This window comes from Silurus aristotelis (assembly GCF_946808225.1).
Source record: "Silurus aristotelis genome assembly, chromosome: 10".
NCBI lineage: Eukaryota > Metazoa > Chordata > Actinopteri > Siluriformes > Siluridae > Silurus > Silurus aristotelis.
The window spans coordinates 22761401-22787491 of NC_139583.1; the positions used below are offsets into that span (position 1 = coordinate 22761401).

General features: G+C 36.5%; 2 protein-coding genes and 1 long non-coding RNA gene across 5 annotated transcripts in view; 2 read left to right on the forward strand and 1 right to left on the reverse strand.

Moving 5' to 3' along the window:
• Window positions 1–6579, forward strand: part of arhgef17 (Rho guanine nucleotide exchange factor (GEF) 17) — a 114424-nt gene extending 107845 nt beyond the window's left edge. For both annotated transcript variants that reach the window (XM_083552807.1, XM_083552808.1), the window contains 5 exons: window positions 33–100; window positions 799–947; window positions 1452–1626; window positions 1862–2134; window positions 2887–6579. In XM_083552807.1, the coding sequence (XP_083408933.1) occupies window positions 33–100; window positions 799–947; window positions 1452–1626; window positions 1862–2134; window positions 2887–3062 (841 nt within the window). In that variant the 3' untranslated portion in view covers window positions 3063–6579. The remainder of the gene's footprint in view (window positions 1–32; window positions 101–798; window positions 948–1451; window positions 1627–1861; window positions 2135–2886) is intronic.
• The window catches only part of LOC310732588, a 325505-nt gene that overhangs the window by 217493 nt on the left and 81921 nt on the right, over window positions 1–26091 (reverse strand). The gene's annotated exons all lie outside the window — the stretch shown is intronic.
• Window positions 12195–26091, forward strand: part of relt (RELT TNF receptor) — a 30629-nt gene continuing 16732 nt past the window's right edge. The window contains exons 1-2 of one of the 2 annotated variants that reach the window (XM_083553081.1): window positions 12272–12357; window positions 14635–14691. The gene's annotated coding sequence lies outside the window, so the exon portion shown is untranslated. Of the gene's footprint in view, window positions 12358–14634; window positions 14692–26091 lie in introns of both variants that reach the window. The other variant, XM_083553082.1, reaches the window with a different exon arrangement.

The following is a 26091-nucleotide window of genomic DNA, read 5'->3' on the forward strand; positions in this document are numbered from 1 at the left end:
TACACATTGTTTATTCTCTCTGCTTTAAAAAGGTATCTTGACAACAAGGTGTTTGTGTCTCTCGCTAATGGCGAGGTGATTGTTTATCAAAGGGAAGCAGGTAAGTTCTCTTCACATTAGATTACATACTAATAATAGAATTGCACAAATATTATGAATTCAGATTTCACAAATTCACCAAAGTTCTTGTTTCTCTGTGCATGAAAAGTAAATACAGTCCACATGAGGAATGTTTTTTTATGTATTATTCAATAATACGGGTCCCTGGTGGTCTAGTGGTTAGAATGGGCGCTCTCACTGCTGCGGCCCGGGTTCGCTCCCCGGTCAGGGAACCAACCCCAGCCATCAGGGTTGCACAAGCCTTAGTGCCGGTCCCAAGCCTGGATAAATGGGGAGGGTTGCGTTAGGAACGGCTAAAACATGTGCTAAAACATGTGCTAAAACAAACATGCGGATGATCAGCTGTGGCGACCCCTAATGGGAGTTTTTTCTAAGCAAAAAAGCAAGAATAAATGCTGAGTCTAGCTTTAAATCAATCACATCAGATATGCAAATGATAAGAGGAGTGTGATACAGTGTGTAAATGAACAAAATAGTATCGAAAAAATTAATTGCATTATATTAATGGATTCAGTTGAAAGGAAACACACTGTAGTCCAATAATGCACACACAATAATATAAATTTGATAATTGATTTAGTTGAAAAGAAAAACACCATAGCCCTGTAATTTACACGCTTTTTTGCACCTGATTATGTTATTATCAAATGAGTTGCTTTTTATTGTTCTCTCTTGCAGGTAGTTTTTGGGATCCTCAGAGTTCTCAGACCTTGTGTTTGGGTTCCCCGAGCGGTCCTGTCACTAAGATGGTCCCAGTGGGAGGGAAGCTGTGGTGCGGCTGTCAGAACCGTATTCTTATCATGAACACCAGCACTTTAACCCAAGAGGTGAGTGCACCCTGCCCACTGATAGAAGTGCTCTGGAATCGTTTTTTTGTTTTCTTGTATTAGTGCACGGTTTTGTAATTTTTGTTGGTGCTGGTGTCTGTCTGACACTTGTCTTGATTTAACTTGAAAGGCACAGCCTTCTTTTCTACCCTCTCAAATAAATCAGCACTCCTCAATTAGACAGAACAGTCAGCTGATGTGTGCAGAAATATTACTGGATACGTTCATTATCCAAGTGCTAAAATAATATAGGGTGGATGAGAGTTGGATATGACTAAAAAAGGGTAATGTTAAGCCCAAAGCAATGTACATGCAAACTGGATGTGTTTATGCTCTCCTGAAAAGGTGCTGTTTTGAATAATGATATCATATTCGAAAACTGTGTATACAAAAGCATATATATGTTTTTAAGCTATAATATGTACTAGATGTCCACATAGTCATGTTTTTATTTGTGTGTCTGTATGTGTGCGTGTGTGTGTGTGTGCGTGTGTGTGCATGCAGCACTCCTTTGTAGTGGGCCAGGACAGCGGGCGCTGTGTGACCTGCATGGTGAGCTATGGTCAGGGTGTGTGGGTGGCTCTGCAGGGCAGCGCGCAGGTTCGACTGTACCATTCCACCAGCTACGAGAGCATCGCTGAGGTGGACGTGGCACCTGCTGTTCACAAGATGCTTGCAGGTATAAAAAGGTTTCTGTTCATGTTTATGACTAATTCATAGCCAGTTCACAGACATACTATTGAAGGTTCTATGTAATCTAATTTTAATCATTAAAAACAGCATATAGAATTCGTGTAATTATTAACACGGTGAGGTTTTTCTGAGGAGATGCTCACATTTTGGAAAGAGTCTCCAGTGTGAGCGCTTTGCTAATATTGGAGGTACAATATTTATTTTTCTTTTCTCTATCTCAGGTTCGGATGCCATTATTCGGCAGCACAAGGCTGCATGTCTGAGGATCACAGCTCTCCTGGCTTGCAGAGATGTGCTGTGGATTGGGACAAGTGCTGGTGTAGTGCTCACTCTACCAGTCCCACCTGTGACCTCCAATGTAGGAACAGGAACTTCGAAGGCACCGCTCGTGCCCACTGGATCTGCTCACGGCCACACCGGTCACGTCCGCTTTCTCACCTCCATCGAGCTGCCCGAGGGTTTTGATGTTCACTTTCCTTCCCAGGCTGAGTCAGGTGTGCTCAAAAATGATGAAACTTTGTCACTATTTTGTTTCTTTGGGTCATGTCTGCAAGGGATCAGATCTTCAGTCTAGTTGTGTTATATATTTACACACATGCAGTATTGTTTACTGTAATTTCAAATTGTAACACTGATATTACAAACTCCAACACTGACATAAACTGTAACACCTATGTTATAAACTGTAACACTGAAGTTGCAAACTGTAACACTGATGTTACAAACTGTAACACTGATGTTACAAACTGTAACACTGGTATTACAAACTGTAACACCGGTGTTACAAACTGTAACACTGGTATTACAAACTGTTACACTGTTGTTACAAACTGTTACACTGGTATTACAAACTGTTACACTGATATAAACAGTAACACTAATGTTGCAAATTAACATTGATATAAACTGTAATATGGATATTATAAACTGTAACACTGATATAAACTGTAACACTAATGTTGCAAACTAACATTGATATAAACTGTAATATGGATATTATAAACTGTAACACTGATATAAACTGTAACTCTAATGTTGCAAACTAACATTGATATAAACAGTAACACGGATACTATAAACTGTAACACTGATACTATAAACTGTAACACTGTTGTTACAAACTGTAACATGACATATCAAAAACTAGCACTGATATTACAAACTGTAACTCCACTTTTTTATACATGAAATACTGTTGTATTCACTGTCAGGTTCTAACCCTGTCTCTGTATTGTGTGCGTCTCAGAGCTGAGTAGCGACGGAGGAGTGCAACAGCGCCGATCCTCCACTCTCCTTACGGGTAAATCCACCCTGCTGGTGATCAGTGGCGGAGACGGCTACGAGGACTTCAGGCTGAACAGCAGCAGCGAGACAGTGGGACGAGACGACAGCACCAACCACCTGCTGCTATGGCATGTGTGAAAGGCTCTCCATTCCAAACGAGGGCCCCCGTGCCATGAATTCAGGCTCCGCCTCCTCATTGGCAGCGTGCTGCTCAAGCCTCTGAACCCTGCTATCTCAGTGCATGAGCATGACTGAAACTGAAAGGGATATTTCAGACATTTTCTTTGTTTCGTTGTGTAATCGGTCGTCGAGTTGTACTCCGTGTGTCCCACATGGTGTAAGAAGTAAATCTCACGCTGCTTTGTGGTGTTTTTCCTAGTGGGATAATATGCGTATAGCTTGACACCAGTCTACAGAGAAGAGATACCGGGGAGATTTTGTCACAGAAAGGACAACTCACTGGATGGAGAATGAGCATGAAGGAGAAAAACGAGCATGAAGACAGAAGCAACTGCAATGTGGAACAATTGAACTGAAGGATGAATAGAACCAATAGAACCGTACAGAAGAAGGTTAGATGAAAGAAATAGACTGGAGTCTATAGAAAAAAGTAGGGCGGACACTAAAGATGACTGGATATTTCGGAGTGTTTTATGTCCTGCCCTTCTTTAGCGAACGATTGGCGATGGACTCGTTTACACACAGCGTGATCAACTACTGCTCCGTCACACTTTGATCGTGTTCATGAAAAACAAGGTTTTGTCTTGAGCTCCACAAGTGAGAGTGACACTAGTGTTTGTCTGTACCTAACCAATGTGCAATATAAGGCTAGGGTATCTACTTAAGACTATATTATATACACATTCACACATGCACACCAACTAAAGTCACACACTTACCCCTTACCAAACCCTACCCCTTTTCCACCTCCACAGTGCAGTAGCTTCAGGCCTGAATTTCTACCAGTTTCAAACCTGAAGTGTTTCATTAAAAATAATATATAAAAAGAAATCTGGGTGTGTGCTTCTGAGTCAAAACCATCCAAACCCTTTAGCTAGTATAGACAGCAATTACATGCAAATACAAGACATGCTTAAGTCTGGTGTCTTTTGCATTATTTTGAGTATGGGGTTTTGCCTAAAGAATATTAACACAAGCTTTTGCCAAAAAACAAAAGGGATCCTCAAGGGATCTTTACATGGTTCTGAGTTTTTAAAAGGTCTCTATTTTGAAAAAAAAATGTATGATCCTTTATTTTTTCCAAGATGGACAAACCAAAGAACTCTTTGGTGTTTTTTTTTTTCCGTACACAGGCAGTACTTAAATGGTTCTAACTTGCTCAGACCATTGCTTAATTGTCACAATATCTATTTTCCTTAGAACCGCTTATGCATCAGATTAAACCTTTTATAGAAAGACAAAAAACATTCCCGTGCAAAGAAGAACTTGTCCCTCACCCCAGAGAGCATTTTTGTCTTCTTTGGTAATAATGTGAATAACTCAAATTGTTCAGCTCGTTGCCATGGAGATAATGCGGCTCTACCTCCAAGCCCCTGCTTCATGGTTACAGACTTGCAGCCTTCTGTTGCTTTTAGTGTCTGAGAACCAGCACTTTGCCGTTCAAATGTGCAAACTGATTCAGAGATTAGGATCTGGCACTGCGTTGGTGGAAACAGGACACGTGTAATAGCGTTCTAATTCTTATCGGCATATCGCCACGGTCACAGCCACAATCTTTACACATCATCATCATGACACTATACTTTCTGTTGTCCAGTTATTGTTTTTTGTGTCATTTTTGTCTTTTAACTATGGAGTCCAGTAGGTCATATAAAGGAGCAGTCAGTATGGCTGTTGTGGTGAAATTGTGTACAGTATTTATGTTTTTTGATTTTATAGCACTTAATTTATAAAAACTTGTCTTCTGTTACCTAAAAAAAAAACGTGAAAGCTGTATGGCTGATTCATGCTACTTTTTCCAGTTCCCTTTTCCAGTGTCACTACTTTACCATGTCACATCAGCAGGGTCAGAGATTCAGCAACAAAAATATCCAAGCTAATGTTCATAAGAAACAATACGTATGACGATATTATAGAACATTGGGTTTAAGTGTCAGCTAAATGATCGTAATGTGTGTATGTATAAAAATGATAAAAATACCTACATGAAAATCAAGCCACACCGCTGTTTAAAAAAATATTGTAATGCTTTGACTGATCTGAGGTTTTCTACTGTTGTTTACACCATGCGTTTCTTAACACCAGCATTAAGCATTGCTTTAGGTAGTTTAGCGGAAGAAGGATCAGGCGTGTTTGTTGCTTTGGAGTGTTCTGCGTCATAAAGATTAGTAGACACTTACATGGGGAGTCCCAGAGTTAAGCATGTAGTCAGGTTACAGCAGAAAACAAGAAGAAAAAGAAAAGATCTGTATGAGCTGAAAATATATAGTGCACTACCCATTTTTGAACAATGTCTCCTATTTAAACTAGATGCTCTGAAAGATGCAGGAGGTTGGCAACTCAATTGTGCACTAAAAAGTTTGTGGAGACCTGACTATAAAATTTCTGTGTTATTTGAACATCCTATTCCTCACTTGCAGTAATAATAACCTCCACTCTTCTGGAAAGATGTTCCACTAGATTTTGAAGTGTGGTTGTGAAATTTGTGCTCATTCAGGCACAAGGGCTTTTGTAAAGTCAGCTACTGATGTAGAGCGGGGAGTCCTGGGGTGCAGTCCAGCATTTCAATTCATCCCAAAAGTGTTCAGTAGGGTTGAGGTCAGAGCTTAATAGCAGGTCACTCAAGAACTTTCACTCCAACCCATGTAAACCATATCTTCGAGGAGCTCGCATAGTGCACAGAGGCATCATCATGCAGAAGTATAGTAGGTTCAGGTCTCCGAGTTCAAATGAAGGCAAAATATCATGTTACCACATTTAAAGACGTCCTATTGTGGCTCCAACTTTGTGGTAACAATTTGGGAAAGATTCAGATATGGCTGGAAAAGTCAGGTGTCCCAATACTTTTGTTCATATATTGTAAGTGATAATGTGCTTAGTTTGTTCTACAAAACAGCTGTAAAAGGTTAGAAGGCATAACATTAGGTAATGAATTGCAAATTGCTGTTACAGGAAAATAATCTGCTTTTTGAAAAGCTAAGAAGACTTTGCTGTCGCAATCCACCTTGGCATCGTGTTTTATTCTTGAAAAAATTTATCTTTATCCTCTCTTTATATACATCAAACTGAACTTGTATTGATTGCCGTTTTTTTCAGTATTTGAGATCATTTTTGAGACTTTCAAAAGTGTAAAGTGTAGTTTCCGAAACAGTTTACAATTAGGACAGTTTTGCCAACCACACTGCATTTGTTAACATTCACTTCAAATGTATGTATTTTATGGGAAATACCTTCGGTCTTGGATCGAGCTCCTGTGGGAGCAACACGAGTCTTTAGTGCTTTCCAAAAAGTCACTTCAGAAGAACTTAGGAACCCATGGAATACCGTAGCTCCGAAAAATATTTAAACTTCAGGAACGTCTGGTTGTTTTTAAAGCCAAAAAAAGAAAGAGATTGGAACCGAATGAAGAGTTTATTAGCTGTATACTGTTGAACAAATGTTATTTTTTTTCTGTTATTAAACATATTGTCTTGTATCACGTTGGAAAAAAAAATCATTTTGGTTGTTGTGTTTCCATATATTTATTTTTTTTGCATGGGGTAACCTGGGAAAACTCTCCTCATGGTGACATTTGAACATCTTCAGTTTTAAAAATGTTCCTAAGGAGAAAGTTAGTATTTGTGAAGTCACAGTATTTCAAAGATTCCAGAGATACCGAAATTTTTTACTATGCCACAACAAAATTAACAAATTGTGATGCTCACTGTGTGAGGAAAAACACTTGACCAGGAAAGTTTAGTTATAGTTGGCGGAACGAGCTGCATTATATACTTCAGTATTTTATGATTAACCTCCTTGCTTGTGATGTCCTCTATTTTCCTGTATTATCCAGTCATGCCCACAGCATGGTGCTGCCACCCCCAAGCTTCACAGTTGGCGTGGTGTTGTTTGGATTTAAGGTTTGTCCAAAACAGTTTAGTTTTTTTTTTTTTTTATCTTAAAATCAGAATTCAGGCACAGCGTTGTGGTCTTTCCCAAAGCACCACCACACACACGCACACATACGAAAATACCGTATGTTGAATCCAGAGAAATATTGGCATCAGTTGTGCGGTCAAAATAATTCTCTTTGCATTTTAATCTCAGACTTCGGAATGGTTTTGGCTGGAGACGATAGGAGAGAGCGTGCACTCTTCCAGCAAGACAAGACAAAAAAAAATTCAATTGAGATGTATATAAACACAAAATGTGCATATTTATTTTTCTTAACAGCTAACAGACAGGAATATATGGCCATGGTTTGTCTAGATGATGGTGTTCTGATGGTGATGGTCTTTGTATAATATGCCTGTATATATAAACTATAAACTTGATCTTGCATCAGTGGTCAGATCTGGGGTTAAAAAGCCGCTCTGACTGTCTGTATTGTAAGAGTTGAGAGAATATACCACACAGCAGAACCTTATCATTATCTCTGGTTGAACGAAGTGCCGGTTGGCTGTTTATTTAGCAAACACTTCCTCTGCGTTTTAGTCATGCAGGTTTGTGCACATTGTTGTCCATGCTGGTTATCTGTGCGTAAGGAGCGCGCGTGTGTGTGTGTGTGTGTGTGTGTGTGTGTGTGTGTGTGTGTGTGTGTGTGTGTGTGTGTGTGTGTTTCTTATAGACAGCCTTTATCATCCCACTTACACTCATCTAAATCTTATTTCATTACACTCACATCAAATGGCCGCTTTGTTTTATTCCTGTTGCAATTTTACCCCATGCATTGTGACGATGATCTTTTCAGTTCACAGTCGAACATTTGAACTGGGGATTATTTTGGTCAGATTTGTGGGAAACATGCTACTTTTGATTTGGAGCAAGCAAATTTGATTAGCTAATCTGGAACACAATGATGTAACATCAACCCCAGGTCTTTTTCTTGACTTATTCAGTTTGATGTATGTTGTGTTACCCTGCAAACTACCCAATATGATGCGTCAAAAACATTATCTATGTGATTCACAGCAGGGATGCATCAATAGCATTCTAATCAATTATGAGAATTATTAGCACTCAAATTAAAAAAAGAAATGAGAGACCTCCTTAATATTAAGCAACCAGGGGCATCATGGGACAATTAACTTAGCCTCGTTTATTTTAGCGTGCTGCTAGAATGAAAAAAAATTGTGTCATTAATCACCTTGATTCGTGATGTCATTGTTAAGCATAAAGCCGTATTTGTGAGGGAGACGGAAGCTTGCATGAACTCTCAGTGCTTACATCTTGCACTCGTTTTCTATTGACCCCTCATATTCTAAAGATTCATCACATACTTTGTCAAATATAGCTTTTAAATGCATTGCAATGCTTTTCGGGTTTATTGTATCGTTGTATGATGCTGTACTCTCTCCTCTTTATATCTTTTATGGAGCCCAACTAGCAGCCTGCTTTGCCATGTGATTCTCTATTACTAGCCAAAACGAACAAAAAAAAGCACTACAATGTACACTTGGGTTATGCTATTTAATATCAAGAAGCATTAGATGCTGGTACCTAAGGCTTTTATAACTGTACAAATAAAAGGTATCATGGTATTAGATGGATTCTTTCCCTCCTTTGTTTAGCTTGGCTAACACTGATGTTATCTTTAAAGCTATTAGCATACCTAGCTAATGTTACATTAAAGGTAGCCAAGTTTCCTAGCCAGCCAGCTAGCATTATGTGAACGGTTATAAAGTGTAAGGGGGTTATAATGATGCCGTGAATTGTATTGCCACCTAACTGTCATAAGGTGTTCATGGTTCTTTAGCTGTGTAAAGACTGCTCCCTTTATGGAGTTTTGCACAGTCTTTGGTTCGGTTTTGTTTTTTGCTTTCTGCTTCTCTAGTTTTCACCCATTACCCAACAAGATGACAGTATGTGGATCGGCTGTAAAACAAATTTCCTGCAAGTGTATAGTTATGCCAAGGGCATATTCCCCTTTTCATGCCTGGTGTTTCATGCCTTCAGAGGCCATGACCTTCACACCGTAAAAATGTTTAATGTATATGAATGAACAAATTGTATTGTAAAATCTGTTGCTGGTTAGTGTTCAAAGAGTTAAGTTCCACCCTTTAAGTAAAATAGGGACTTTGAAAAATGTGTGTAAGAAAGAGGGGGAAAAAAGCTGCCAGCGTTTGTACATTTTAGTGTTATAAACGTGTTTCCGTGTGTTATATCTCCACAAATAGAAGATCATACACTGTAGCGCTGGTGGCATATAGAACAACTTGTATATTTCACACTGAACCTGTCTAAAGAAGCATATTTTCATATGATAGCACATATATACACAGAAAGTCCATCAGATCTGTAACTTCACCATGTTTTGTAAGTAGCCTTTCAGACATTTTTTTTTTTCTATGAAGGAAGTCATTGTGTTGTTTGTACATTTGGTTTATACAGTATATCGCCTTCTTTTTCTGTACAGAGTGCTTTTACTGTCTACAAATGTTTATATGAATCTGATGGCATATTTTTTATATATACTTCTTTAAGTTGTCTGGGGTTTATTTTTTTGTTTGTTTGTTTGTTTGTTCCCCTTCAGCATGTTTCCTGTGCTGCCATATTGAAATAGCTGTGCTGTATGTTCGAAGAAGATCACCTCTCTGCAGTTCCTGTTCCAATCCTTATGGTTTCCTCATTGCTTTTCCTCATTTTGGTTCTTGTGGGTTTCTTTGCAATTAAAAATCGATCGCTAGTTGCCAGATCTTACATGAATCATTTTAAAATAAAAAGAAAAAAATGCAATGCGCATGCCTTGAGGCAATACAACACAGATCTGAGTGATACCAAAAACTAAGGATACTATTAACGGATTACAAAAGAAATACGACTTGTCAAAATTGCCCAGAGTCAACTTATGAAAATGTTTTGGTAATATTAGGGTTCTCATAACTAACTTTATTTTTTTAATTAGGGAACTTTATTAAGCTACAAACGTTCACATTTATAAAACACGGAACAAAGTAAGCAGTGCATATAATTGGCATTCTTAACTATTTTAACATTACAACTGCAGCAGAAATAAAAGGCTAAAGACATTTAAACTTCTCGTTTGTCTGTTACATCAGAATATCTACTTTATTGCCACAAAAATATTCACAAAAATAGCTATAGCTGTAAGGATATAGATTTTCAGTGAGTCAAAAGCTTACACCTTTTACCAGCTTGAATTTGAACAAAACAAAAAGCCTTCTAAAGGCTTCTCAATAATAGAGTTTTTCCTCATTCTTTCCTGACAAAACTGGTATAACCCAGTCAGGTTTGTATGCCTCCTCACTCATATGCTATTATACTGTAGTTCAGTCAAAACGTTTCCTGCAGGTTTCAGTAGTCAGGTATTTTCCGTTTATCTTTTGACCTTTTTTGAATGGGTATACTTAACATAATTTCCTGTTAAAATTATCATCATCATCAAGATTATTTACGGACTCTAGCAGTTTGAAGTACAATGGCATTAGCATTGTGAAGCAGGTGGACTGGTCACTGCTTGATGGACTCAACCATTCATTCACTTTGAATGGCAAGCACGAGGCTGATTCACATTCTAACACAGGGATCCGGTTGTGCTCGATAACAGTACCTTCATTGTGTCTCTTATGTGACGTTTTTTTTTGAGTGAGAAAGGTTTTGAGATGGGGGAGGAATGAAGATTTAATATGTCCACTATGAATGAAGACTCCGTCAACAGTCTAAGGGATCATTTCAGCCATGTTTGCTTTACTGAGCTATAGAAATGTTTTCTTCTTTCAATTTTATGGACTTTTTAATTGACTTTTTTTCAGCTCTATCTGTCCCAAATCCTAATGTATTTTATATTTAAAAAAATTACAATTTATTAATTGCATTAAATAATTACATTCAAAAGACAATATCAACAGTAAAAAAAAAGAGGCATTTAAAAAATATATACTGTACTTTATGTACAGCCATAATTGAGTTAATTTTCAATAATTTCTTTTATAACACTACACAATTTATTCACAGCAACCGAGTAGTGTTTAAATTTTCTTCATTGTGCCAATCACACAACTGAACATTTTCAGCAAATGAAATTAAATAAGGAAAACAGGGTGTAATATCAACTAAATGAACTGATAATACATTGTTCATGTTCATTATGCTGTAAATCTTCCATTTTGTAGGGTTGTGACCAACATTTTCCATAAGTGTGTGAGTGGAACGCAGAAGGAAGTATAGAGTAAATGGAAGAAGAGAAAACAGGGTGGATGAGTCAGTAGAGGAAGGAGTACAGTTGTGATGTTTTGGTAATCTGCTAACTCAGTGAATGTGTGTAATCAGTACACAACTCAATATGGCCACAGGATCAGAATGGTTAAATACAGTCCTACTTGTGCAGTGTAGAAATGGTGTGAACATATTGTTAACGTTAAGTCTTAATTAATTATTATTGTGGGTTTTTTTTGGATATTGCTATAGAGGCTCAACAAGTTTTTGCTTGTGTGAAAGAAAATAATTTCTGCTGTGTTATTTTCCGGAATATATATATATATATATATAAATATATATGTCTATAGAAGCACTACATATATAGTCTACAGTACAGTATAATAGTCATGAACCAAGACTTGTATAGTATTTAAACGTTGTTTGTGTATTGTTCAACCATAGGTAAATAGATAATGCTACTAATAAGTGTCACTTATTAGACACAATGTTATTTGATAAAATGTCACTGTATACCTCTAAAAGTTTAATGATTATTTACTCTGGACAAGCAAAATCATTTGTTTCCAAACCTGTTTGTTATAATTTCACCCCATAGTAAGAAAGCTTAAAATTTTGCAGAATCACTAGTGTCTTCAAAACCTTCTTCTTGCCATTTTACAAAATGTTTTTCAAAGCAAATACTGTACAGTAGATATCTAAGAATGTAAAACATACGTCACATGGTTGTCTATGTTCAAGTTGAAATATTTGCATTTTTTTTTTTTTTTACTTTTTCCAGCACTGCTTAATTCTCAGATCTGGCCAGGAGGTGTTAATAATTTTTATTTTTTTTATTTATTTTTTTTTTTTTTAAATAACTTTGACTACATCCAGCTGCAAGGCACATGGCAGGTTTTATTCGCACGCTCATTCTAATATCACAATTTCTGTCATAACTTTTGTGATGTAAATTCATCACTTATGGAGGGAGTCTCCAGTGTCAGTGCTTCAGATGTAAATGTTTGTGGGAGCTTGCAGTTTCTTTTTTGAAATGACAAGCAGAACAATACTTACTTATTAAATTCAAGCAGACAAAAGAAAAAGAAATCTACTTTTGGTGAGTAGTAAACTGTTGATGTTCTATTTAATGTGATAGCAAGAACTAACTCGTTCCACAGATGCTCTGGAGCATTAAATGTAATTATAAATAGATAAAAAAAAAATTTGAAATTTGTATGTACCGTACAAAGTACTATACATGTAACTGTCAATGTAGTGTTGCTGGCTTTCTAACTCTTATGGGCATTCAGGGATTTCCTGAAAAAAGAACAGGTCATTTATGGCTAGTCTGTGTATTAGCTAAGAATAAACTGTATGCACAGTAGCTGTCTTGAAAAAATGTATCTAATGAGGTGCTGTGAAGTGATTATAAAAAATGACAGATTAGAAAAAGAAGGGAAGTCATTGAGAAGCAACATAATGTAGCTACACAATGGTTACGATTTATAAATAGTCAGTGTTTTTTATTTTAGTGCTCTAGCCTCATTAAGGTAATGTTTAAAAACACAACCACCTCGATTAAGATCAAGTAAAATCAAGTAGCAGCAGGTTTCCAAAGAATATTGTCAGGTATTTCGTTTTTGTGCACAAGTTTTGCTATGTCAACACCAACCTATTTGTAATATGGAGTACAAACGTGAAATACAGGCAAATTCAGATTCACAAATTCAGACTTGTTCAGCTCTGGGATGACTTTAAATACATTATCACAGGTGATCAGGTAAGTATGTTGAAAGCGAATAGAGAAGTGTGTGTGTGTGTGTGTGTGTGTGTGTGTGTGTGTGTGTGTGTGTGTGTGTGTGTGTGTGAATGGTGTGTGAAAAATGGTCAAATGCTTACCACCCCCACAATTAACTTATTACCAACACTATCTGAAAGGTTTTCAGGTGTTTTTATGTGTGCATTACATTTATGGCATTTGCCAAACACACTTATTTAGGGTTTTTTTTCAGGGTTAAGGGCTTTAGACAAGGGGCCATGGAGCAGCAGCTTCATCGGGTTGGGATTTGAACTTACTACCTTTTGATCATAACATCCTAACCATTAAGCTACCACTTCCTACTCCAACACAATTTACACCTTTTGTACTGTTTGACTGCCCTCATCTTCCTCTTGCAATGCATACTAGTGTTCGTTCTTGTTATAACATACCTATCTTGGCATCATGAAGTATAAGTTAGAGCAGGACATGACAATGAACCGCTTCAATTTATACTCAGTGCTTCCTAAATTGTGCACCTGACTCGATTTATTACTACATAGGTAAGTTGTTCATGAGGATGAAATAGCTGGATTAAAATCACATCCTGTCCTTCTGTTGTTCTGTTGTATTTTATCATGGGGTGGCCAAATGCATCAAATAAATGCATTAGCTAGCATACTGGGTATGTAAAAGCTCTGTTGGTGCATGGCTTGGTTGCCTGGAAACTTACCTGATTAGGTCGAAAAGTCTTAGCTAGTGTAACGTAGTACCATCTGGAGAGATACTTGGCTAGTTAAGTGCAAGGGTTTTAGGTTGAATGCTCAAATCTGATTGGTCGGAACGTGTGCAATTTTTTTGTATAACAGCATGGTCTGACTTGGTTTATTCCTAATACGGCAAGTCTGGATCTTGCCTTTATATTTCTTGAGTCATGTATAACTGTGAGGAGACCATGTGATGTAAGCAGGCGAGTTCTGTCCCAGCTTTGCAAATGACTTGCATCCGTGTTACACTGTAATTTCAATTCTTTTTGAGTTTGTCATGGTCTGTAGTGTTTTCAATTATTGTAAGTTTGGGTACAATTATATAGTTTTTTGTTCTGTTTTATTCTGTTCTGTTGGACTTTTATTTATTTAAAAAAAAATTTGTCTACTCTGTTCTTGTCTGTTGTGGTTATTCTGTTTTATTTTTCTATTATGTAATCTTTGTTCTTTTACATTCTGTTGTTATATTATATTATATTATATTATATTATATTATATTATATTATATTATATTATATATTACTCCTTCGTTTAAATAATTAGGTGTGGCTTATAATCATTTTAATTAACATCATCTAGTGAATGCCAGGGAACATTTGGTCCGACATTTGATCTGATTTCCGAGATCCGATCACACCACACACACACACACACACACACACATACACACATACACACACACACACACACAGGGGCGGTGCGTGCGCTCCAGTTTCCCCTGGTGACGTAGATCTCTGGCCGCCTGCCACAATGGAGTTTCACCGCACTTCATCCGGCATCACGAGTCAAGAGCTGTACTGTACTTCCTACCGGCTTTTTACTTTATAATATAGTAAATGTATTTTCTCTTATTTTCTTTTGTATTTAGAGCTAGCCTAGAGCACAAGCTACACTAAGAGCTTTCAGTAAATCCAAACATAATCAGGTAAGTGTATCTTCTTCTGCGTTATTATATCAACCCATCCAATATAATATCTATCTGATTCTTTCTTTATACTACAGCTTTTTTGGAATTGTGTAAAGTTTGTGTCACAACCCTGACAGATGAGTCCTTCATGAAATCTGCCATAAAGCACAATGCTGATTTTCTGTTACATTGTAATATAATGTGCACAATGTTAAATGTGGAATGGTAATGAGTTTAACAGAAATCATCTTCACTTTCCTTCTGTTTTTTGTTTGTTTGTTTGTTATATGATTTCTGCCTTGTGATTCTATAATATCTTCCATAATTATGTGCTCTGGGTTATAGGTCAATCAGATGCTGTGCATCTGTACAACATATAGGCTATCAATGATTTATTGTTCATTTCTAACAATAACCTGCTATTATTAAGATTTAAAGAACAACTATTCTAAATGACTAAAAGCCTGCTCTGTGATATAAAACAACAATCACACTATATCCATTTGCAGAGGTTGCCAGGTGTCTGCTCCCCCAGGTGTCTGCTCCACTAAACCCAGTGGCACAGCGCCAACATGAAATTTACTCCTCTGATCTTCTCTCTAAAAAAAAGCATTCGACAACAAACGTATATCGAAGCCGTCCCAGCTCTTAGTCTCTAGGCACAAAAATCCACAAGATCCCTCGAGGAGCCGAAACACCCAAAGCTGTTTGCTTACACTCTGAAAGACGTCAGTTACCCTAATTCCCTGCTATTATGTTTTCTTCTAACAGGTTTTTTATTTTCCCCATTAGAAGTCAAATTGTGTAAATAGGAGTGCCAATCTCACATTTAAATTCAGCTGTGACAATCTTTCAGCATTTCTTCCCACTGGGCAGGTTCTCACACACACACACACACACACACACACACACACACACACACACACACACACACACACACACACACACACACACACACACACACACATATACACACACACACACACACACACACCCAGTGTTTGACTTAAAAAAAAAAGGTGTTTAGCTTCAAATACGCCGTCTGCATAAACGAGCTAGCATGTGTCCACATAATCGGAATATTCAGAACACACAATGTTGTTCGCATGGAGTTATGGGTACCACACCTACACTATAATCTGTTTGTTAGTGTTTGTGCTTCTCAAATAAAGACAGTTTCATTCAGAAAGCTGTCTTCAAAGTAAGTTATTTTGGCTTGATTTAAAAAATTATCATCGTTCTGTTGAACAAGTAAAAAAAAAAAAAAAGATTTAAATATGTATGGCTGGTGTGATAGTAGATGGGAGGCTAAATCTAATACATCATATCTATCATATTCATCTTTTCATAAAATCGAGAATGATGTGGTGCAAACTATGACACACATTTAAAGACAGATAGGCAGCTCGATCAGTGAACAATTTCAATTCAATTCAGTTTTATTTGTAGAGTGCTTTTTAACAATGGACAATGTCCCAAAGCAGCTTTACACAGATAAATATGATTTTATATCATACGTCTATCCCTAATAGGCAAACCCAGCAGCAACAGTGGCGAGGAACAACTCCCTGAGATGGTATAAGGAAGAAACTTGAGAGGAACCAGACTGAAAAGGGAACCCATCCTCATCTGGGTGGCACTGATTGTCCATCCACTATTATTGAGGTGTACTGTCCAGTGATTATTGCTTAAATGAAGAACTGTTTATGCTAATTGGTTCAGAAAAGTTAAAGACACTGTACAGTATGAACAGGTACTCCAGCAAGACTTGCTATGTCAGCATAACTAAAAGGGAGTTCTACCTTCCAAAATCTCTACTTGGTTTCATTCTCTGTCCTCCTGTGTAAGATTCCTTTTGATTGGGAATTGTGTGCTTAGATTCTCTGCCTGTAGTTTCTCATCCTAAAGTATTTAAAGGAAAATATTCTAATTTGAATAAATGTGTTAAATGTGAGTGGGCTGAACAATATCAGCCTAATTGTAGATTACATCTAAAAGTCATTTGTCATTTTGTGAACATTCTGTTCACTGAAATAAACTATAATGAAAAGCTGTAATGCAGGAATATCAAATACCCAGATAAGGATGGGTTCCCTTTTGAGTCTAGTTCCTCAGAATTTTTCTTCCTTGTATGATCTCATAGAGGAGATTCAACTTTTGTCACTGTCTTGCTCATTAGAGAAAAATTCATAAGGATACATTTATTTAAACACATTTATAAATCTTATATGCACCTGTATATAAGATTTATAAACACATTTATAAATCTTATATACAGGTGCATCTCAATAAATAAGCATGTCATGGAAAAGTTAATTTATTTCAGTAATTCAACTCAAATTGTGAAACTCGTATATTAAATAAATTAAATGCACACAGACTGAAGAATTTTAAGCCTTTGGTTCTTTTAATTGTGATGATTTCGGCTCACATTTAACAAAAACCCACCAATTCTCTATCTCAACAAATGAGAATACTTTATAAGACCAATCAAAAAAACATTTTTAGTGAATTGTTGGCCTTCTGGAAAGTATGTTCATTTACTGTATATGTACTCAATACTTGGTAGGGGCTTCTTTTGCTTTAATTTATCAAGTCAGCGTGGCATGGAGGTGATCAGTCTGTGGCACTGCTGAGGTGGTATGGGAAGCCCAGGTTTCTTTGACAGTAGTCTTTAGCTCATTTGCATTTTTTGGTCTCTTGTTTTACATTTTCTTCTTGACAATACCCTCTTGGGTTCAGGTCTGGTGATTTTTGCTGGCCAGTCAAGCACACCAACACAATGGTCAATTAACCACATTTTAGTGCTTTTGGCAGTGTGGGCAGGTGCCAAATCCTGCTGGAAAAAATTAATCAGCATCTCCAAAAAGGTTGGTTTTCAAAAAACACAGTTGACCACCACCAGCAGATGACATTGCACCCCAAATCAACAGACTCTGTAAACTTTACTCTGGACTTCAAGCAACTTGTGCTATGATATTCTCCACCCTTTCTCCAGACTCTAGGACCTCTAGTTTCCAAATTAAATAAAAAACTTGCTCTGATCTAAAAAGAGGACTTTGGACCACTGGGCAACAGTCCAGTTCTTCTTCTCTTTAACCAAGGTAAGATGCAGGAGATTCAGGAGTGGCTTAACAAGAGGAATACAACAACTGTAGCCAAATTCCTTGACATGCCTGTGTGTGGTGGCTCTTGATGTCTTGACCCCAGCCTCAGTCCATTCCTTGTGAAGTTCAACCAAATTCTTGAATCGATTTTGCTTGACAAGCCTCTCAAGGCTGCAGTTCTCTTGGTTGGCTGTGCATCTTTTTCTACCACACTTTTTCCTTCCACTTAACTTTCTGTTAACATGCTTGGATACAGCACTCTGTGAACAGCCAGCTTCTTTGGCAATGAATGTTTGTGTCTTGCACTCCTTATGAAGGGTGTCCATTATTGTCTTCTGGATCAGTCAAAACAGTAGTGTTCCACATGATTGTGTAGCCTAGTGAAACAAACTGAGAGACCATTTTGAAGGCTCAGGAAACCTTTGTTGGTGTTTTGAGTTGATTAGCTGATTGGCATGTTACCATATTAAAAAATTTTTTAAATAGTAAATTGGTGGGTTTTTGTTTTAATGTGAGCCGAAATCATCATAATTAAAAGAACCAAAGACTTAAACTGCTTCAGTCTGTGTGCGTTGAATTTACTTCATACACGAGTTTCACAATTTGAGTTGAATTACTGAACTTTGAATAAATTAACTTTTCCATGACATTCTAATTTATTTAAATGCACCTGTATTTACAGTGGTCCCCCAGAACCACCGAAGACCCCCCAATATTGGACGCACCCCCGCAGGGCCTATGATACCTTAGTGAATTCATCTAGACATTGTCACTTAAATACAATAATGTTTTTTTTAAAAATTATATGAAATTTGTTAAAACATTTCAAATGGTTTTCCTAATGTTCCTGAACATCTGCTCAATCCGAGTGTTGCTAATGATCCCCAGGAACAATAGCGTGAGTTTTAGCCCAATGGACATTTGTGCAAAGACTTTGATGCCATTTAGAAAGGTGAATTATTGAGAATTGCAGCATAGTATAATAGCTCTTCAAGTCCTGACAACAGGGTGTCTCAGTGAGTAGCACTGTTACCTTATAACTCCAGGGTCTAGGGTTCAATCCCAAGCTCAGGTTGCTGTCTGTTCATAAATAGAGTTCTGTTTCACATCTTTATTTTGTGCCCATGTGAGCTTTCTCAGGGTTCTCAATGTTCCCACTGCGACCTTGACCAGATGTTATTGGAGATGAATTTACATAACCTGGGCCCCATGCAGAAATTTTCACCAGCTATATCCTGGAATTTCTGTATTTTAATCTCTTCACATGCATTCTCTTTAATGAGCACAATTCTACAACTTTCAAATATCTAGGTGTTTTTATTACAGATGTAAAACATGCTATATGTAATTTTCTTGTATTATTGTAATATCCTGTTTAATATCAACATGCTGTGTCGGTCCGCGTTTGCTTTCTTAGATTCTTCTTAAGTATTTTTGGTATTCTGATATTGTTTGTATAATGACTGACAGGACCCCATTTCATGTACCCATAATCCCTTAATGGTGCTGATCGCAGCTCAGTGGAATGTTTGCCAACAGCCTTTTCTTTTTTATTTATTATTGGTTAGTCACTTATTGTTAGTTAAGCTACTAATAGTCATCTTTTTTTCTTAGGTGTAATTGCAATATATCAGAACACTTAGGATAAACCAACGGTTGAGTAGCAATCAAGAGGAATTTACCATTCATTGAGAACTTAGATGATAGTTTTCTTATAGTGTTTCTTCGCTATAACATGTATACATTATCCTCATTAAGGGCTTATCAGCTTAAGAGTTCATAAGTTGAGACAGGCATGTTCAGGCAGGTAAAACTATAATGTACATAGGCACTTTAGGAGCAGGGTTTATTAAAAAAGATGGCAAGTGTCATAAAATTCCTCACTTTTAAAAAGACTAGAATGACTGAATGACTAAAATCTCTGATCATTAGTTCATGGCAATAAAGAGGATTTGGTTATCAACAATTGGTTTAAAATAATAAAGCAGACTTTGAAAAGATAATATGTAAATATGAAATTAAAGGCGTAATATTTTTTTTCAACTATTGTTGAATTTTGGACAATATTTAGCTCATGTTTAGAAATCTGGCACGATTGTCATGAGTTAACTCGTGTTAAATCGCAACTTAATCGCACATATTTATGTTTTGAATGTACCTTAAATTAATACTTTTCAAGTTTTTAATATTTGAATCATCATGGGCGTGGACAAATATGGATGTATTATGCAAATGTATGTTTATGAAGCCAAACTCAACATAGAGCATGAAGACAAAATATTCTTGTAAATGTTTTGAAGTAATTATGGTGTTTTAAATTATGTAAATAATCAGGACACCAAACAGTTGAGGTTTTAATTTCAACTCTTTTATATTTATTTATATTCTTTATAAAAAATGGTCAAACAGAAATCCGTGCCGCATTAATCGCGTGATAATAAAATTTGTGCCGTTAAAATACATTTTTGTGCTAACGTTATTAACGCATTCATTTTGACAGCCCTAATTTATTTATTTATTTATTGTTTGGTCCACTGGGATTCTTTCTTGGGTGTGTATCTGGAGCAGCTTGAGCAGCCTTGAGGTTTCACAATGAGATGGTAGTTGTTTGTGGTTCATGTGTGACATTCAACCGACATGCATAAATGAATACATCACCACTGTAGCAAAAGGTATTTACAGAAGTGAGTGAGTACATGTGTAAGGATGAAGGCATTCACTGCACAGTGTAAAAATGCTTGGCCTCAGTAAAAAGGTTTAAACTCCTAAACCTACAAATGAAGACAGTTATGTTCTTAAATACAGGGAGCACTAATTACTATCCTGACAAAAAGTGAAATGATAGCTTGGCTTTCTTCACTAAATTTAGTGCACTTTCTCCATGGCCTGATTTTACATCTCATGAATTACAAGCTTGTGCTTTACCTGCTTTTTTTTTTAGTTTTTAAACATTTCATTCCATGAATTCTTTATAAATGGCTACTTCTATTTTTTTAGCACTCTCTCAATAGATAGAATTAAACTTTGTCCTAAAACCACTGTGAACAGAGGAAATAATGGTCCCAGTATTTTTGGTAAATAAAATATAAATGAGATACTTATATATGGACTGACTTGATTTCAATAAATGTGCAAGCCAATGATTTATTTATTTATTTTTTATAAAAAAAAAAAATCATATAATACGAAATGTAAAAAGGTTATTTTCATGCCTTAACCCTCTTAAGTCAACTCTTAAATTCTTTGTGTATTTTCTTTGTTTAAGCACAGATAAAAAATGTGACTTTTGGGTTTTCATGTCTTTTAAATGACTAAAAAGTTACATTTATACAAAGCTTAATTTGGATGGTCCAGCAGTTGACTAAAATACTGTACAATATTCCTGTACTTGAGTAAAAGTACAAGCACCCTGCCTAAATCTTACTCTACTATAAGCACTCCTTTTACATTTCTACTTGTGTAAAAGTACCAAAGTACTTGACTAGAAGTTTTCTATACATTTGGAATTGTTAATAGTTGCCAATTATAAAGCAACATACCAAAAAAGCAACAAGTAAGAATTGCTTTAGCAGACATCATCTTTTTTGAGATTTGATCTCACAACCTTTCAATCAGAATTCGAGCATCTTTGTGACTGAGCTACCACTGCACAATGGCCAACTGTCTGGATGATACTCAGACAGGATGATTTTTCTTTCTACACTCGATCCTGCTCATGATGTCAGACCCATGACCCATTTCCTTCCTGTGTCAGTTTACATCCCATGTATCAGACAGATTCTGATGTGGTGCATGCTCTATAGTAACCCTGTGGTAAACATTTTGTACCTTGAAAACATGTATTTGTATAAACATGGATTCCCAACTTGAGAACTTCAGATAACTTGAGAACTGATGCCATAATGGATGTGAGTCTTGCTGTTCTTTATTTGAGTTAATATGATGCTTGAGTAAACATGGTACTTACAAGGTGTTTGTTTTCTACACTAAATTACTGCTATAAATAAGCAGCATTACTTTTTTGCGGTTTAGAATTACATCATGATTCTTATTTTGACACTTTGAATAGAGCAACAGAGATAATGGTGAGTTTTCCTTCATTTTCTCCCACTGTCCGAAACCACAGTAGAGTAATGATCATGTCTCATAATACTGTTTTTCTGTTTGTCCACTAATCGGTAATTCACAGTAAACAGTAACAATTTAGGAAAAACATTAAAAGTTTTTATTTTTTTTTTATTTTCATATTTTACAAACCTCTGATGAAGTTCTTAATATAAAATTCATATATTATGGTGATTATCATTTTGCTCAACAGTCCCCCTCCGATATTCCATTCTAAATATTGAATTTGCAAGAATTTCATTCCACACCTTCAATCTTTTTGTCCATTTAGTTGCAACTGCTTTACTGCAAGCCTAGTAAAAATAGACGTCCTGTGCCTTTAGCTAGAAACTGTAGAGTGAACAAAGTGTCAAAGAGGTTTGCAGTTACTGCGTGTACGCATTTGAGATTAGCTGTACCTTTTAGGAGGTTCTTAGAAGGTTATTCACCCTGGAGCATTTTAACAGAGTCACTTCCCAGTCATCTAGTGCGATATTGAGTCAGGCTAACACTTGAAAAAGAACTTGTGCTTTGAATGCATTATGCTTTGATTGAGCTGACTTGTGCTAGCGAATGCAAAAATCCAGGGTTTTTGATGTGGGATTTTCTCTAGTGCAAGACTCAATACTCTGACACTGAGAGAGGGTTTTAGGTACAGTATGAAGTTTAAAGTAGATGTGTATTCCGATCCAAAGTCATGATAATACTTTAATGCAAGAAATCACAGTTTTAGCATGATGAACACACAAAGTACAGTCTTCATCTTATTTATTAAAGCTTACTTTTTATTTTTGATGTTCGATGCCATGTGGAAATAGAGAAAATGTGTATAATTTTTTTTTTCTTTTTTTTTCTTTTTTTTTACAAAAAATAAATGTCAAAACATTCTAAAGCATTATTGGGAATGAGGCAGGAATACACCATGGATGGGCCACCAGTATATTTTTTAGGTGGGCTTTTAAACAAAATCAGCACATATCCCTACTTAGAATACTGGCCACATTTAGCTTGAGGTTCCCCAATTCCATGGTAGTGGCTCATGGTTCATGTGTGACATGAAATGCAATGGACAGCCATTCATAAATACAGGCCGCTTTGTGTGTGTGTGTGTGTGTGTGTGTGTGTGGGTGTGTGTAGTAAAACAGCCACAGCTGCAGCAAAGTGTAATTACAGAAGTCATTTGGGAACTCTGCAACTTTTAAAAACACTTGCCATCATCATAAGTATTTGAAATGGCAAATTTACAAACCAAGGCAAGTTCGGTTTTAAAATACAGGGAGCACTAATTACTATCCTTAAAAAAAAAGTGGTTAAGATTTACCCTGACATTCACCACTTCTGTATGAACTGCTTTTGAAATGCCAGAAAGGCTTTTCTTCTGCTTTTGCTGACTCTGGGTTGACGTCAGTATGTTTATCATTTTAGTAATTACATAGCTGTGATTTACCTGCTCCATGTGGAAATTCCCAAATGGGAATAGCCTCTTATTGGGATGTTTGAAAATGACTTGTATTCCCCTGATCCCAGTAAAACTACAGGCCAAGAAATTGTTGCAGTTGCACACATCAGTTTAGCAGTATGTATTTTTTCATGTCAATTAAACATGGTTTATTTAAGAATGGTTGGAACTCCATGTGCAGCAGATGTCTCAGTATACAAAAACCAATGATATAAACAGTTTTTGGGATCTTGCATGATTTTCTCTTCCTGACTGTGAACTAATGATGACTGTGTGATAAAGTAGTAATAATGATAACTGTAAAATAATTATGGCGCCGTTTTTTTCCTGTCTTGGAGGTTACACATAGTGAACATGTGCAAAGAGTATACATGAGCAGGTAGATGTTTTGTTCGAACGTCATTGTAAAGTAATATAAACTCTGAAAAACAAGTGCAAGGCAGGTGTTTATTCGAGAAAGATAGTGTGTTTTTGTGGTTGTGTAATGGCTGTGCAGCTTAAGCTTCTTTATCCTGATGTTTATGCTGGAGTAAACATCCATTGGGGTCCAGAACATTTTGAAAGCATTAGTGAAAGGCTTTATTGTGCCTATAATTATTTTCATCAACAATTTTCCTTACAAATAATATCCCTGACAGTTTGATTGTAAACTATAATCTTTGAAATATTTACACAGAGTTCAGAGTTCTGACATGTATGGGCCACACTATAGTATTTTAGAATTCACAAAGTGCAGAAGGTTCCCTTTGAGGTAAAAGCATTACGTAATAATGCTATATTTAAGTTATCTGCTATAACAACCAGGATTGTGGTCAGTTTCCTTTTATTTTCTTCCATTGACATAAGCACAGCAGGGTGGTGATCTTTTCTTGTGAGCTTGTTTTTGTGTCTGTCTTTCAATCTTACTTACAAAACAATCGACATCACAGACTTTCTTTTGCTACGTTTCGTCATCATTCCAGATTTGCAGCTTGGGTTGTACAACTAACTGATTTACTTCCTGGATCATACTGATTTGAGGTCTCTCAAAAAAACGAATTTCAACTTGTTTCCTCACAATGATTTTAATGATTTTTTCCATATTTTTGGGTTATTACTTTATTGCAAACTGTTTCCACTTATATAGAGCATGTCAGAGTGTACAGTAGCTTTATAGGTCTTATACAAATATCAAAACCTGCCATTTAGAGGGATTTCATGGCTACTGTCTAAACAGGACATAGTTGGCAAAGAGCATGAGATGAAGGCAGGGACAAAGAGGTAATTAAGATATTATAATCTCAAATCACAGCATGACTCCTCATATCTGTCATGAAAGGTCAAAAAGACATGGAGAGGCCAGAATATGAGCATTAAGGACACAAAACATCCCTGCCAATTAAAAGTGTTATTTTGGCAGAGACATTTTCAAGCTGACGCAGATGGAGGTGTTGAGTTTCGGCATAATTACAGTGGAAAAAGTTTGGCATGCAGTCGACTCGTAGTGATTATAAAGGATGCCACAGCTGGGATTGAGCTACTTGTTCTCAGCATTGATGCAACTAATAAAGCGAATGCTTTTTGTACATTAGAAGATCCGCAATTTTACTTTGATTTATTTCTTTAAGATAAAATTACTGTCTTATTGTCTGTGCAGTTTCTTCTTCAGGATGCCTTGAAAATCTTGTAGCATGCTGCTCCATTCAATTTGTAACGTCACAACTGCCAAAATGGATAATTATAGTTGTTGTTTTTTTATCTCGATTTTTATTGTTTTATTTCATCTATGCTGTTTCAAGAGCTCTAAAAACCACAGAATGGAAACAATTTTGGCATAGAGCTAGAACCGCAAGAACTGCAATTAAAGTTCTTTGAAACCTTTTGGCTTTTTTAAATGAAAGAGCCTAATTTATACCCACTCATCAGGCAACAGGGCATGTCTGAATAATTGCTGATTCTCATTTTGCTTCTCCTTGTCAAGTCGTGTACTGTACACTCTGGGGTAGTAAGCAAGAACCCCAAAATTACAGTATGCATTAAGTATTACAAAGGACCCTGTGATTTGTCATGGAGAGGAGATTGCAATCCTTTGCCAAAAGCAGAAATGTATGTGTTGTGTTTTTGGGTCTATTTATCTGTACAGGGTTCTAACTGACCTAATGGTTTTACGTGTTGGGCTTGTAGAGCTGGTTCTGACTCTGTGCATTGAACCTGGCATTTTTTTATGTGCAGTGGAACATTGAGGTTTGTGCCTGAATTGTAGTGAGGGCTCTTCATGAATAGTATGCTAAACCTGGTGTACTTTTGTCACAGGAGTGTTTTAGGTTGTTGTCTAAACCTGAATTGGAGTGAATAGGAGATTTCTCTCTGAATGGGAAAGGCAGGACACTGGGTTCTTGTCTAAGGCTACTGTATATTGGAGAGATTAAGAGGTTTCTATTTCTATGTTTTGGCCAGTGAAGATGTGATGTTTATTTAAAAAAAGGTCTGAAAGTCTTTCTCCTGATTTTGTTCCTCAGCTGCTTTATTCATATTTTTGACATTTGGTACCCGTATTTAAGTGGCATTTTAGTTAAATGTTTAGATGAATTGTTTTAGATATATATATATATATATATATATTCATTTAATCATATGTTATTTGTGCCTGTTATTTCCTGTAATACTACACAGGATTAGTTTAGTTTAGATAGGGTTGGCAACGTTTCTGATTTATCTTAAGCTTATCTTGGTGAAAATATGTCTGAAACACTCGAGTCTGCATGCTCT